The following is a 12,842-nucleotide window of genomic DNA, read 5'->3' as shown; positions in this document are numbered from 1 at the left end:
TTTCTTAAAGAGAAAACACAAAGAAAAGCACCACAAACCTTAAAATGATTCACTTAATACCCTGAAAGACTCTACAGTTTCTTTTAAATTTAATTTGATGTATCAGACCTTTCTTTGAGATTATATTGAGATCAAAGTTCCTAAAATATGAATATGAAATATGTCAAGACATATGTTTACTTACTCCCATTTTCAATTTACTAGCACCTACACTAGTACAATATGTTCACATTACATCAACTATTATTTTCACACCCCCTCCTCTCTCTCTCTGTCTATTCGTTTTTGAAATCTCTCATCTCACAGTTGGAAAACAAAAGCATTCTTACTCTTCATCAAATAACACTCAGCCTTCAATGCGGAGGATGCCTGACCTAGAGTATGTCAAGTAAAGTTTTTAGATCATCTCTAAGAACTGACAGAATTCTTTTCTGTCTGTATGGATGAAGAGTTTCCATTGGAACATTTCTGTTTGGTCCACATATGACCAAGCAATGACCAAGTGTGTTAATGGGCTTTACCTAAGATGAGCACACACACCATTTATTATATTTCTTTACATCATGGCCACTGAGAATTCTGGATTCTGATTGGTTGGTTGAACCAATGGGAGCGCCAAACCAGATAATGCAATTTGCGTCACTGTTATTGCCGTGTGAGTGAATAAATGAACCTATTCACATATATATTAATGAATTGACCGCTCAAAGTAACAAACCGTTCATATAGCGGCATTTTTGATGTCATTATTTGTAAAAACAAAGTTTACCTAAAGTTTATTTATTAAGGGACACGATGTTTCAACTACAAACAGAATTACCTCAAGTTTGCTGCTACCTACCATTTGAGAACGCAGGTCTAAACGTGTCACGGATTAATGACATACAACTCTGGTCTTCTTGTGTGCGTCCGTTTTATGCCTGGACTGTCGTACAGTCTGATATTATAATAATTCAGATCCTACATGGAGATCATGTTTGTATAATCGTGAAGGACTGTGTATGCCCAGGTTTAGTTTTCTATCATTATGTTCCCACAGACAAAATGGCCTTTAATAAAACCTGAGGTCATTATAAAGACGTGAAAAAGTTCAATATTCAGCTCTGAGCAGATGCAGCAGATACCCTTTAGGTTAATCTACTTCAGAGTGTTTATATGAGGTCACTTCATTTGGTCTTAGAGCTTAATAAGCTCATTAAGTGGCATAAACACAGTTCATGTAAAGTCTTTGTGCTCCGTCTGACTCAGGGTTGGATGAGTCCAGTTTTTACTGATGGAAAATGTTGGATGAGGTGACACAAATGAATGAATGATCCTCTTGTTACTGTGATCAAAGACTGATGACACAACTCACTGTCACTTTATTTTTTTCTCTTTGACTTTGTTTTTGTTCCCTCTTTTCCTTCCTTTCCTGCTCCATCGTTCCTGCAGCACTGGATGCCAGGATTTGTGTGTGTGTGTGTCTGATGTGTGTCTCTGAATAAGAAAGTCTATATATCTTAGTACGTGTTTGTGTATCTCTCTTTATCTGTTTATATAAAGTATGCCCATTCCTGTACATGTGTCTGCATGCTCTGGTCTGTGTGTGTGTGTGTGTGCATGTACTTGCTTTTCTACCTTTGTTAGGACCAATCTGAGCATAAATGCATCAAAATGAGGACCTTTTGGCAAAGTTAGGACATTTGGCTGGTCCTCCCTTTTTCAGACTCCTGTTTGAGGTTTTGGGTTAGAATTAGGTTTAGGTTAGGGTAAGGGTTGGGGTTAGGCTATTAGTTGTGATGATTAGGGTTAGGTGTAGGATCAAGTTTAGGTTAGAGTGAGTTGGGCATTTAGTTGTGATGGTAAAGGTTACAGTAAGGAGCTAGAGAATGCTTTATGTCAATTAGTGTCCTGTCAAACATAGACGTCTGTGTGTCGGTGGGTGGTCAGACGGTGCGTCCTTTGCCCCTTGCCTTGGCACTGCCATTGATTTCCTCTCTCTGTAGCTTGTTGGCCGAGCCAATACAGTGTTTCTAGTGGCAAAACTCCCGCTCCATCCACCACTCCTGACCCTCCCTCCATCCCTCTATTCCTTTTTCCAAGTTTGTGCTATCCATCCATCCATCTATCCATTCAGAATTGCCAGACCACAACCTGTCTCATTCATTAATCATCAGCAGTGAGAAGGAACAAGGGAGCAGTCAGTCGAGTGAGTGGAAACAGAGGAAGGTGGCAGGAATGACAAGTGCAGGAGATTGGAGGTTAAAGGCGAAACTTGAACTGCTAGAAAATCAAAAGCTGTAGCTGACATAATCCTAATTATTAAACCTTTGTCTGCCATATTTTTCAGATCCCGTTTTCACTGGTGCAGTTTCCTCTTTGGGAATATTTAAAGGTAGGTATTATTTCTGTGGGTGTTTCTCTTGTTTGTTTTTATTCCCCTTGCCTTTATTCTACCATATCCTTCTTCATCTCTCTGTCCACTATTTCACACTGCTGCCATTTTGGTAATTATCCTCAGTGGTAAATCTGTAGTAAAGTTATAGTAGTGTGCTTACTCAGTGACACATTTACGGCAGGCTCACCCATTGCATTCCCCTGTATCATTGTGGCAGGCGAAAATGGGACTTTACGCCTCAGTTTAATGGGTTGTCACGACTACCATCAAACTGGGCTGCAATTTATCAAGCATTTTCAGTCCTTTATGTTTCTTTCTTGCCTTTTTTAAATCTCTCTTAATCCCTTTTTCTTAACGTCTTTCTCTCTCCCGTGTCTCCCTTCTCTCTCCTTGCCCTCTCTCTCTTTTCATTGTATGGCCCCAAAGACATAAAAAGCTGTTTCTCTTTGAAAATGCGGCGTTTAGTTGGAGTGACATCATGTCTCAAGGGCGCGAGAGGCGGACAGTCAAACATTCCATCAATGTTGGGAGCTAACAGCCGAGCTAAGGCGAACAATACGCCGCACAGCTGTGTGCACATATATGTATGTGCGTGTCTGTGCTATTGAGAGTGTTAGATGTTGTCGTTCACAAGTGTCTCTTTGTCCCTCAGTCAAAAGGCCCTCTCTCTCTCTGGGCCATCTGGACACGTCCGTTGGCGGAGAGCTGAACTGCTGGAATCTGGACCTCTCCTCTCCTCCTCTCTTCTTTCTCAGATACACACTCCAATTATCTTCTTTATTAACACATTGCTCTGAATAACCGGTGATGCATTTACTCGCTTACAGTGGCAGATGCTAACTAAGGGAAGAAAAGGAAAACCTAACTACTCACAACCAAATATGGTTTTACTGCCATTCCCTTAGACTGACCACCAAGATGTTCAGAGGCTTTCATTAACAAGAATAGCGTGATTTGGGTCAAAATATGGCTGACTGGAGGAATTTGAGAGAGTGAATGTGTGTGGCACAATTTCCCATCTGCTCTGTGGGATATTAATGTGCTGCGTTATGGCCTTCTTCTTTCTTTTTTTACACCAAGCCAGCACAGCTGTCAGTGAGAGAAACAAAGAGAGAAAAACCAACCAACTGCTGCAGGCTGATGGGGAGGTTTGTTTCAGGCAGGGAAAGTCTGCAAAATGGCTAAATCAAATGAGCAGGTCACAAGATAGAGAATTTGACACCCTGGTCACTGGATAAAGATTTGATACCTTTTCAAACCAGTCTTCAATATCCATGTGAATAATTCTTACTCTTCTTTAACACATTAGTTTCACAATGTTGTGGTTTTCACTCAGATCCACTCACAGTTGTTTTTCCCAGCAGCAACTGTGCATTTTACCCCATCTGTTCTGACCTCAAAAACAACATTAGCAAAACAGGAGGGTGTAACAGTTTTAGGTTATGATCGAACACCAAGAAAGAGCCACAGAAAATTCAGAGAATTCTGCTTCTCAGCCCTGATGGGAAGTCAGATTAAACTGATGACATGCAAGTGAATGTAGGCTCTCTACATTCTCTACGCATACGTGCACACAAAAAATACAAATACACGTGACGGATTGACACACACACACAGACCCACTGCCTTTTTCCTGTGGGAAGCCTTCCAGGTGCAAAGTCTGCCCCTGACCCTGACAGGGTTCACAGGTCAAAAAGTTTGTTTTCCCAGGTTTGCTCCTTATTATCGATTCATGAAATGGAGAGAAGCGAGAGAGAGACTCAGAGAGACAGAGAGGAATCCCCCAGTGCGATGCCTTTGATGTGGAAAACACAATCTTCGTATTAATCTGCTATCTAATGGAGTACACATGACACATCCTGATCTCGTACACACTCTCAGCCAGTCCTTTCTTTGTTTTACTGTTCTACGTGTTTACCTGTTTGTGTTTGGATGCACATACATGCACATTCCTTTTTTCTTTTTTTTTGTGATGTCCACATGTGTGAGATATAGGTGGTTGAGATAACATGCAAGAGATTAAACTTGAGCTTGGGGGGGGGGGGGGGGGTGAATGGACAAAGAAAATATTAGTAATCGCTCCATGCTGTTGCTCAATTGCTCTCCCTGAGAAGTAATCATACCTTGCAGCGCCCGAGGCAGCCCAGCTGTCCACATGCATTTTACACAAAGACTAACCGTGCATAGTCTGCCTCCTCATCACTTTGCTGAAATTACTGGGGGGGATAGCCTGCCTCCCCATTCTGAGTTCACTCTCAAAACAAAAATATCAGGTGGTTTCACTCAGTAGCTGGTTGTATTTGGGCAAGCAGCTCTGTCATGTTTAGGGTTCTCAGACACTGACATAATCTGAAAAATACATTTGTCCAGTTTGACATTCATTACCATTACATTTTAGTTTTCTATAAATCAGTAAAATTCTGTACCATTAGTGTTGAGTTAAACCTCTTCACTGGCATTTGACCTGTAAGTTTTTTAGTATAATCATTTAGTACTTTGGTACTTTGGTTTCACTCATTGAAATCTGAGTCATCAAATTAAATATATACACACATCAGACATGTTGTACATGGTGCAATGTCAGCACAAAGAATGCATGCCAGTATTTCTTTCAGTACATTGCCATTATTTGTTTATGTTATTGTTACAACATGCGATACATAAATTTAAATATTGTCAAAGTTTGGCTGATGTTTGTGATGATGCTGTTGCTGGCTGCAAACACTGATTACAGAGCAGTAAAGTATAGCCATCGTGCTTGAAGATATTTTTTGTGATGTTATTTTGTTAGTTTGTGAAGGTCCACCCAGTGAACTGGCAACTCTGTGCATAGTGTTTTTATTTTCCTTATGTGGATTGAAGACACTTTTAAAGTTTATTTATTTTGTATCCAGCGCCTGTGTCACTCCTGCTTATTCTATAACATTTTTCTTAGCCAGTAAAGCTCATTAAAAGAACAAATATATCGCTCATAAATCCATCTTTATTGTTCACTCATGTTTTGTTTTCTGCACAGTAAAGGAACTCCATGGAAAAGAGGAATAAAATACTGTATATCTATATAGCAAAATATTTAGCATGGTAGAATGTTGCAGCATATTCTCTTGCCTCCCTTTTGCCCTGTCCAGTTCTTGGGAAACAAGTAGCATGACATCACTGGGGAGAAAAAGCAACACAAAAATAGCCGGACAAGCCGTTTCCCAGCCGTGGGCCTGGACCCCAGACCAGACCAAGGTTCACAATGTGTTTTCACTGTGTCTGATTTCTCCACTAACTACAATCTTTTCTCTCCCTCTCTTTGTCCCCCCTCCCCTTTTTTTTCTCTTTTTCTTACTCTTTCATCATCCTCCTCTATCGACAATCCTCTCCTTCCCTCTCAACATTTCCCTGTCTTTCTCCCAGACTCTGTGGTCATGGAGGCAAGGTCACACGCTCTACTCTTGGCAAGCTGCTGTGTGCGGAGCATTTGCAGGTGCAGGGGATTATATGCTGCTTTGGGAAAGAGGCAGAGAGGGAGGGCTGGGGTTGTTTGGGGGAGGTGGGCAGTGGATGGGGGGGGCTAAAAGGATGGATAGGTGAATAGATGGATAGGTGGGCAGGACAAGTTTACCCAAAGCCACATTCTTGTAGGATTCCACAAAGGTGAGCTGCGCTAAGAGGAGGGAGGTGAATAGAAGAACAGACATTTATTATTTTATATTAGACAGATAATTCTTAATATAGTGATTCTTCATTATTATCTCTATAAACATCTCATTATTGGAGTTTGCAAATCTTTTGGCCAATTAAAATCATAACATAGCAGACTTTATTTTTTGTCTTAGCCTGGGTTTGTATCAGGGGAGAGACAGAGCCAGAAGGGATGAGAGGGGCCAGTTCCTGGGTACAGGCCCCTGCAGCTGCGTGGCCTCCTGAGCACTGGGGCCTGAAGTAGTTTAAGAGAAAGCAAGTGAGAAAGGCACAGCATAGGAGGGAAAGGGAGAGGACTGAAAACAAGATGAACAGAGGAAAGGAAAAGTTGTAGACAACAGAAACCATGAGAAATAACTAGAGATTTAACCAAAACTATCGAGCTTGCAAAAGTCAAATGTTGGATAAAGGTTAGAAACCTGAGTGACAGAAGGCCGGTCATAATCAAATTTTAATTTCTAAGTCTATAATACTGTGCTGAGTTTAATATTTTATTACGAGTTCATCTCAAGAGTCACTGTCCAGTTTTACTCATGGGTAAGGATGTTGTAAAATTGAACATTATCAAAAATAATAAAGTGTGTTTGGAATCAAGCATTAATAGTTCTTCCAACAAAGTCCAGTAAAAATAATAAATTCTGTTGATTCTACATTAGTTAGTTTGTTCAATCTAAAATTTGGTGTGATTTACGTAGTCTGATAAATAAAACCAAGTTCCCTCCTGACTCATTTTTTCTGGTAATAGCCTTTAAAAAGAAGAGAGTGAGAAGGTAAAGGTCAGGACAGCTGTAACACAAAAAACACCCAGTTTAATCCTTCAGTGCCCTGATCACCCAACTCACTCAATAAAGGTTTGGCCTGCTGTATCTAGGCTGCCACTGTAGATGAACAAAAAGAGAAAAAAACAGTACTGAGTCTACGTTATACATTTTGTTATTGAAAGCTCAACTTTCATTAAGCCAGTGATAATGTGCATTTGTGTAAAAGCCCTTTATTCTCCATTGAACTACCCTGAAACCCTTTGTCTGCAAAGCGTCTGCATACGTGCGCGTCTCTTACATTGAGTCTAATGGCATCACGTAATTCCCAGCATAGCTCCTCCCTTCTTCAGAAAGAATAATTGAATATACACCAGTGTGGGTGTGCAGGGCTTTTTTCTCACTTGTTAGATCTGTTGTATACATAGCAATCATGTGAGTAGTTGTTATGTGAAATTGTGTATGGTTTCTGTTGCTTGTGCTTTGTGTGCTTTTTTTTAACACCTTCAGGAACAATAAGTTCACTTGGATAGAGAAAAAAAGTGGTTATCATCCATTTTCAGTGCTGCGAAACAGCTTAGATGGAAGAACAAACAAAATCTCAGGTGCATTTTGCAAAACACATTGATGGGCACATTACTTGTTCTCTGTACAGTATCAGTGTAAGCACAAAGAGTAATATAGGCATTTATATAGCAGCATAGCTTTGTAGCTCTGAATAAATAATGTTCCACATCATCTTTCCACCTTTTTTAAGATGAAGAAGCAAAACTAGAATCAAAATGCACATTTCATATGAACAGGCCAATGTGTGGAGCCTCTTATTAAATGGTTATAGCTTCCACGTCATAACTCTTCCAATCCGACAACGTGCCAGGCAGGACAGGAAGATCGAGGTTAGCTGCTCACAGATATGGAGATAGAGGTGAAGTAGACAGGACAGGATGAGAACACAGCCTGAAAGACTTATGAGATAAAGAGCAGAGTGGAGTGTATGTCAGTTTAAAAGTGTGGGTTGTCAGGCTGTGTTTTTTTTTTTTTTTTTTTTTTTCAGCACACGTTATAAAGGTTGAATCTTTTGTAAAGCTAGTGGAGATAAATGTATGTGTGGGATCTCAATTACATACTGTATGTCCTGCATACTGACAAGATTAGGATGAATAGGAAAAGGGGTTTAGAAGTGTGTAATTGAGAGAATAAAGATAATCTGAGCCAAAAGGAGAAGAAGAAGGGGAAAAGGGGGGTGGTGGGCTGGGAATGGGGGAGTACGGGGGCATGGGTCCAGGGTAGGAGTCAAGTTCATGTCCTTCTGCGACCAAGCCGCTGTCCAAGAGGGATCCTCAAGTTTCTATCACTTCCCCTTAGTGTGCTTCACACTCTCACTTTCACTCATACATAATCTGCTTGACACTGGAAATGCTCACACAGGCACGTTTAATCATCCAAAATATCTCCACCAGTACCCTGCTCTGACTTACGATGGGCTTGACCCCGTTTGAACCATCTAGAGAAAACTGCCTAGCCTGAGACGGGATTACATCACAGACTCTTCCTGTCTAACCTTCAGCACTTCACATGGCATTTCCAGCCAAATGTAGATCCTCCAATTCAGCTGTCCGCGTGTAAGATTTATTGGGATAATGCATCCTTTTACTGCTGCCTCAGAATATTACAAAACAGCCTGCAGTGAGAGGAATCTTTTTTTTTTTTTTTTATAATCTTTGCTTGAGTTTAATTTTTCTACAACCAGGCAGGAGACAAAGATGGATAAATGTATTCTTATAATTGAGCAGAATGAACAGATACTGTAAAATGTGACGGTGTTACACCAAATTGATCCTAATGTTTTCCTGTAACCTCCACCAACTTAATGTCACATCGCTCTTTGGTGGCCCATATGGATATGTTTACTGAAAACAGTTGCTATGTTTGTGGCACAGGGACATGCACGCACACACACACACACACACACATTCTTACTTATACACACACTGTGACTCAGTGGGGACACCTCTGGATTGTGCAACCTATCCAGCTTCCAACTTGGAGTGCTGGAGAAAAGCTGTGTTGTAACTGCTCTATAAAACTATTCAGCAGGAGTGTGTACATGTATTTGTGTACATCTGAATGTATTCAATGTGTCATTTTTCAATGCTTGTGCATACAGGCATGTATGTGTGTTTGTGTGCAGCTCATAGGAAGGTGTGGGTTTGGATGAGGCACAAGGGGGGAGGTGGTGGGAATAGAAATGTGTCTGGTTTTGTGGTCTAATAACAGGGAAGTTCTCGTATGGGGAATCTTATAATTTTTATTAACTTTCTGGAGCGGAGAGCCAGGAGATCCGCTGTTTATTGCTGAATTAATATGTTACTGTAACTGCGGAGTAAGTAATTGGACTTTTTTATGGGTTTATTCTTAATATTTAAAGACTGTTTTGAGAGCATAAAGAGGGCCTTTTATGTTTGCACTTTACTAAATGTGTGTATGTGTCTTTTGTAGGTGCGGTAGCAGCATTTGTTACCACTCCTCTTGACGTGGCAAAGACCAGGATCATGCTCGCAAAGGTATACACACTCAAATACACACAGCGAACACACCAGCTCCTCTGGCAGCAACTTTTAAACACTGCTGTCAGGTGATACCTCGCAGGCAGAGAGCTGCGCGGGCCTGCAGCCTGAGCAAATTTCAACAGTGTCAGCACACAGGATGGAGCAGGCCGAGGTAGCAGCGGGACAGTAGGGAGACACGTACACACATCTATCATCTGATCTGGACTGTGGACAGTGTCGGGAAGACATGTTTGTGTGCATGGTTAGTGTTAGAGTGAGGTCTCCAGAGAAATTTCCATCTCAAGGCTGAGGTGAACCAGAAGGCCAGTGTCCCTGCTATTAACTCTTCTACTCTGTCTGCCCCCCCACCTCCCACCCCCACCCCCAACATACTGGAATCCCTCCTCTTCCTCCCTCTCTCCTCTCTCCTCCTTTTTCATTTCTGGCTCACACTAACAGTATGTCTGGCTTCCCTCACAATGTACTCTGTGTGTGCGTGTGCGTGTGCGCACACTCTTGTGCACTTGTGTAAAGGGTAGTGAGTTCAGCATTACCCCAATCAGCCCCCCCACAAACACTGACTGTCCTTGAAGAAGACAGAGTGTTCCATTCCTGCCCCCCACCCCAACTCCCCACCACCACCACCACCACCAATCCTAACTAATGAGATACTGGAATTAAGTCAGTCAGTCTTGATCTCTTGCGAGAAGCCATTGGCTGTAGGTGGAACAGTACAAAAGCTTCCTGTAAACATTATTTGAAATGCAGCTGCTATAATTTACCACCAGCAAAGGACTTGGCCTGTGCTGCCTCACTGAGGTTCAGTTATAACTTTATAAGGCCAAGATTTTGATTCACTTTAGGCACAACAGGTGAGCTGGAAAAAAGGCTCCAGTTCATTCAGTGAGAACAACACTAACCAAGAGTCAGGAGAATACACTGTTTTATGATTTAAACCGCCTTCCACCATCAGACTGCCGGTGTTTTATGTAGGCTTTTATCAGTAGGGTTTTTAATATAGCTGGTAACATCCAAACTATAAACTGGTCATTACTTTTTTTAAGAATAAAAATTCAAATAACATTTCATTAAGTAAAGATATTCACCATCCTCAACAAGAACCCAGTGGCATTGAGGCTTTATTTCTTTTAAATTGTGGCATTTCTACTTGAAAAGTTAGCAATCAATTATCAAAACAGCTGCTAATTATGGTCAGAACATTGCAAAAGGTATTTTGTGTAGGTTAAGAGGCAGAAAACAACATTCTACCTTACACTTTTAACTTATTTTCACCGGCAATGGTTCACTTTTTTTTTTTTTTTTTTTCCGGATCATGTTCGAATAAATTTGGGTTCAATCCTGTAAACTCTCCCATAGCAAAGCATGACAAGTCCAGGCAGGATAGTGAAAGAGAGACAGAGCAGAGCTCGTGTTGACGGGTATGGATGGTTTGGATCGGATGACGGAGAGGAAATGTGGGCGTTGGAACTTGTCACATTAGTTTCCTTCCTCCAACAGCAGAGAAGGTTCCCTTCTTTTCTATCACAGGCAGAATGAAAGAGTGGTGTTGTACAGTTGGCAGTCTGAAGCAGACAAGCCCAAAGCAGGCGGACATCCAGTGCTCAGCTGGACGTGTAAAGCCCCTCCAGGGCAGGAGTCCTGCCACACCACCCTGCCTGCAGCAGTGGCAACAGGCCTGGAACACCACACTGCTGCTGCGTGCTTCCTACGCTGCTACTGCACAGCACTGCTCTTCTCCTCAGACTGGCATGATTCCTGCCAGTGCACAACACTGCTGCCATCAATGTCATGTTCACCAGCCCGCTGTGGCAAACACAGGGGTCAGTGTTGAGTGTTGAGGTTTCACACCTTGTATAATAGCCGTTGCTGTCGTTCATTTCATGACATGAAGCGATGTAGATGCTAGAGAATGTGAATTTGTTGATGTGATTGATGAAGGATTTCAGATCAAGCAAGCCTGAATGAGCCAGAGAAAACATGTAGCCTGAGCTGCATCAAGCTATTCTTGTTAAACAGGGACTGTGTTTTGTGTGTGTATGCGTGTGCGTATGTGTGTGTGTGTGTTTTGGACACCATTTCCCCTAGTCCACCATTCCACAGCGGTAAAGGAAAAGAAATCTTGTCAGACGAAGAGGGGGGAGTCATTTTTCAGCCACCTGTCTCCAACAGAAACATCAGAAGTAGGGACCCACCCCGGCACATAAAGAAAAATGTGAATCTTCCTCTTGTTCCACCAGATCTATGACTCACAATTTACAGCAAATGCCACAAACTGTTTCCTACATGCTCAGTGAGCTGTAGAATGGACTGGCGTGCTTGACATAAACACACACACACACACACACACACATTCCCACCGCCGCCTCGTCCACTTCATTTTAGTCTGCCATCCACTGACTCTTTCCTTTTCTTTGTCCTCTCTGCTGCTACCACCCACCCTCAGTTAACCCTGACTGGCCCTGTACTGCAGCTCTCATACCCTTCTGGCCCTCTGCAGTGATGGATTAAAAACTCTCTGGCCAGCTAAGCCTTATTGTGTAAATAAAAGTACTAAACTGACTGGTGTGGAGGAAGACAAGGACAGTTTGTTGAATGTGCTTTCGGGTGGGCAAATGGCTGGGCGTGTTTCCTTGTGAGTGCCTGGGTGGGTGTTGGAGGTGTCACCTGTGCTGACACAGCTGTCAATGGAGGTAAAGAGTAAGGAATAAAAGGAGCAAGGGTGGGGGTCAAAGGAAGCTCGGCTCAGAAAGACTAAACAGGGCGTCTTGTCTGTGGAGCAGGAAGTGAAGGAGATGATCCATCCGTCATCACACCTCTATTTGCTCTCTTTCTCTCTCTTTCTCTTTCCAGGCCGGGTCGACCACAGCCAGCGGCAACATCCCACTAGTGCTCTACGATGTGTGGAAGAGCCGAGGCCTTAAAGGGTGAGCATGTGTCTTCATTTTGGAGAAATATTCAAAGGCTAGTCTTGGTTGTTTAAAACCAAATGGATTTTTACACAAACAGTTTTATCCCAGCCCATTTAAAAACCTCTTATTTTACATGATTTGATTTAACATGGCCTGATCCCTCACATAATCAAATTTGATGATAGAGCTGCTACTCCTGCAGGGATGTGAATTTACAACCACAGCTGAAAAATTAGATGAAAAAAAAAAAGCTTTTCGTGCCGACTTCCTGTACCTTCCTATTGATTAAGGTGTTACAGGGCCTGAGTGGAAGGGTTTATTTGAGTGTTCTGATGTGTTTATGAAGCCCACCACACAAAAGGCCAGGTCTAAAGGGACCACAGAGGGCTTCCAGTACTAAATCAAACTCTTAGCCACGGTGAATAATAGATGTGCGTGTTTACAAGCCCCTATCATTTAGTTAGGATGCACCCCGGTTTAATGCTCATAACAGATTTGGTTTGGTATTGGGCCAAACACAGTGGGTTCACCCCCTCTG

The 12,842-nt window shown here is 42.1% G+C and overlaps 1 protein-coding gene across 2 annotated transcripts in view; it reads left to right on the top strand.

Annotated features, from left to right (window-relative positions):
* The window catches only part of slc25a26 (solute carrier family 25 member 26), a 47,577-nt gene that overhangs the window by 28,759 nt on the left and 5,976 nt on the right, over positions 1 to 12,842 (top strand). For both annotated transcript variants that reach the window (XM_026307839.1, XM_026307838.1), the window contains exons 6-9: positions 2,330 to 2,374; positions 5,780 to 5,849; positions 9,325 to 9,389; positions 12,246 to 12,319. In XM_026307839.1, coding sequence (XP_026163624.1) covers positions 2,330 to 2,374; positions 5,780 to 5,849; positions 9,325 to 9,389; positions 12,246 to 12,319 — 254 coding nt within the window. The remainder of the gene's footprint in view (positions 1 to 2,329; positions 2,375 to 5,779; positions 5,850 to 9,324; positions 9,390 to 12,245; positions 12,320 to 12,842) is intronic.

Source organism: Mastacembelus armatus, chromosome 5, assembly GCF_900324485.2.
Source record: "Mastacembelus armatus chromosome 5, fMasArm1.2, whole genome shotgun sequence".
NCBI lineage: Eukaryota > Metazoa > Chordata > Actinopteri > Synbranchiformes > Mastacembelidae > Mastacembelus > Mastacembelus armatus.
This window is presented reverse-complemented; position numbering and strand designations above follow the sequence as displayed.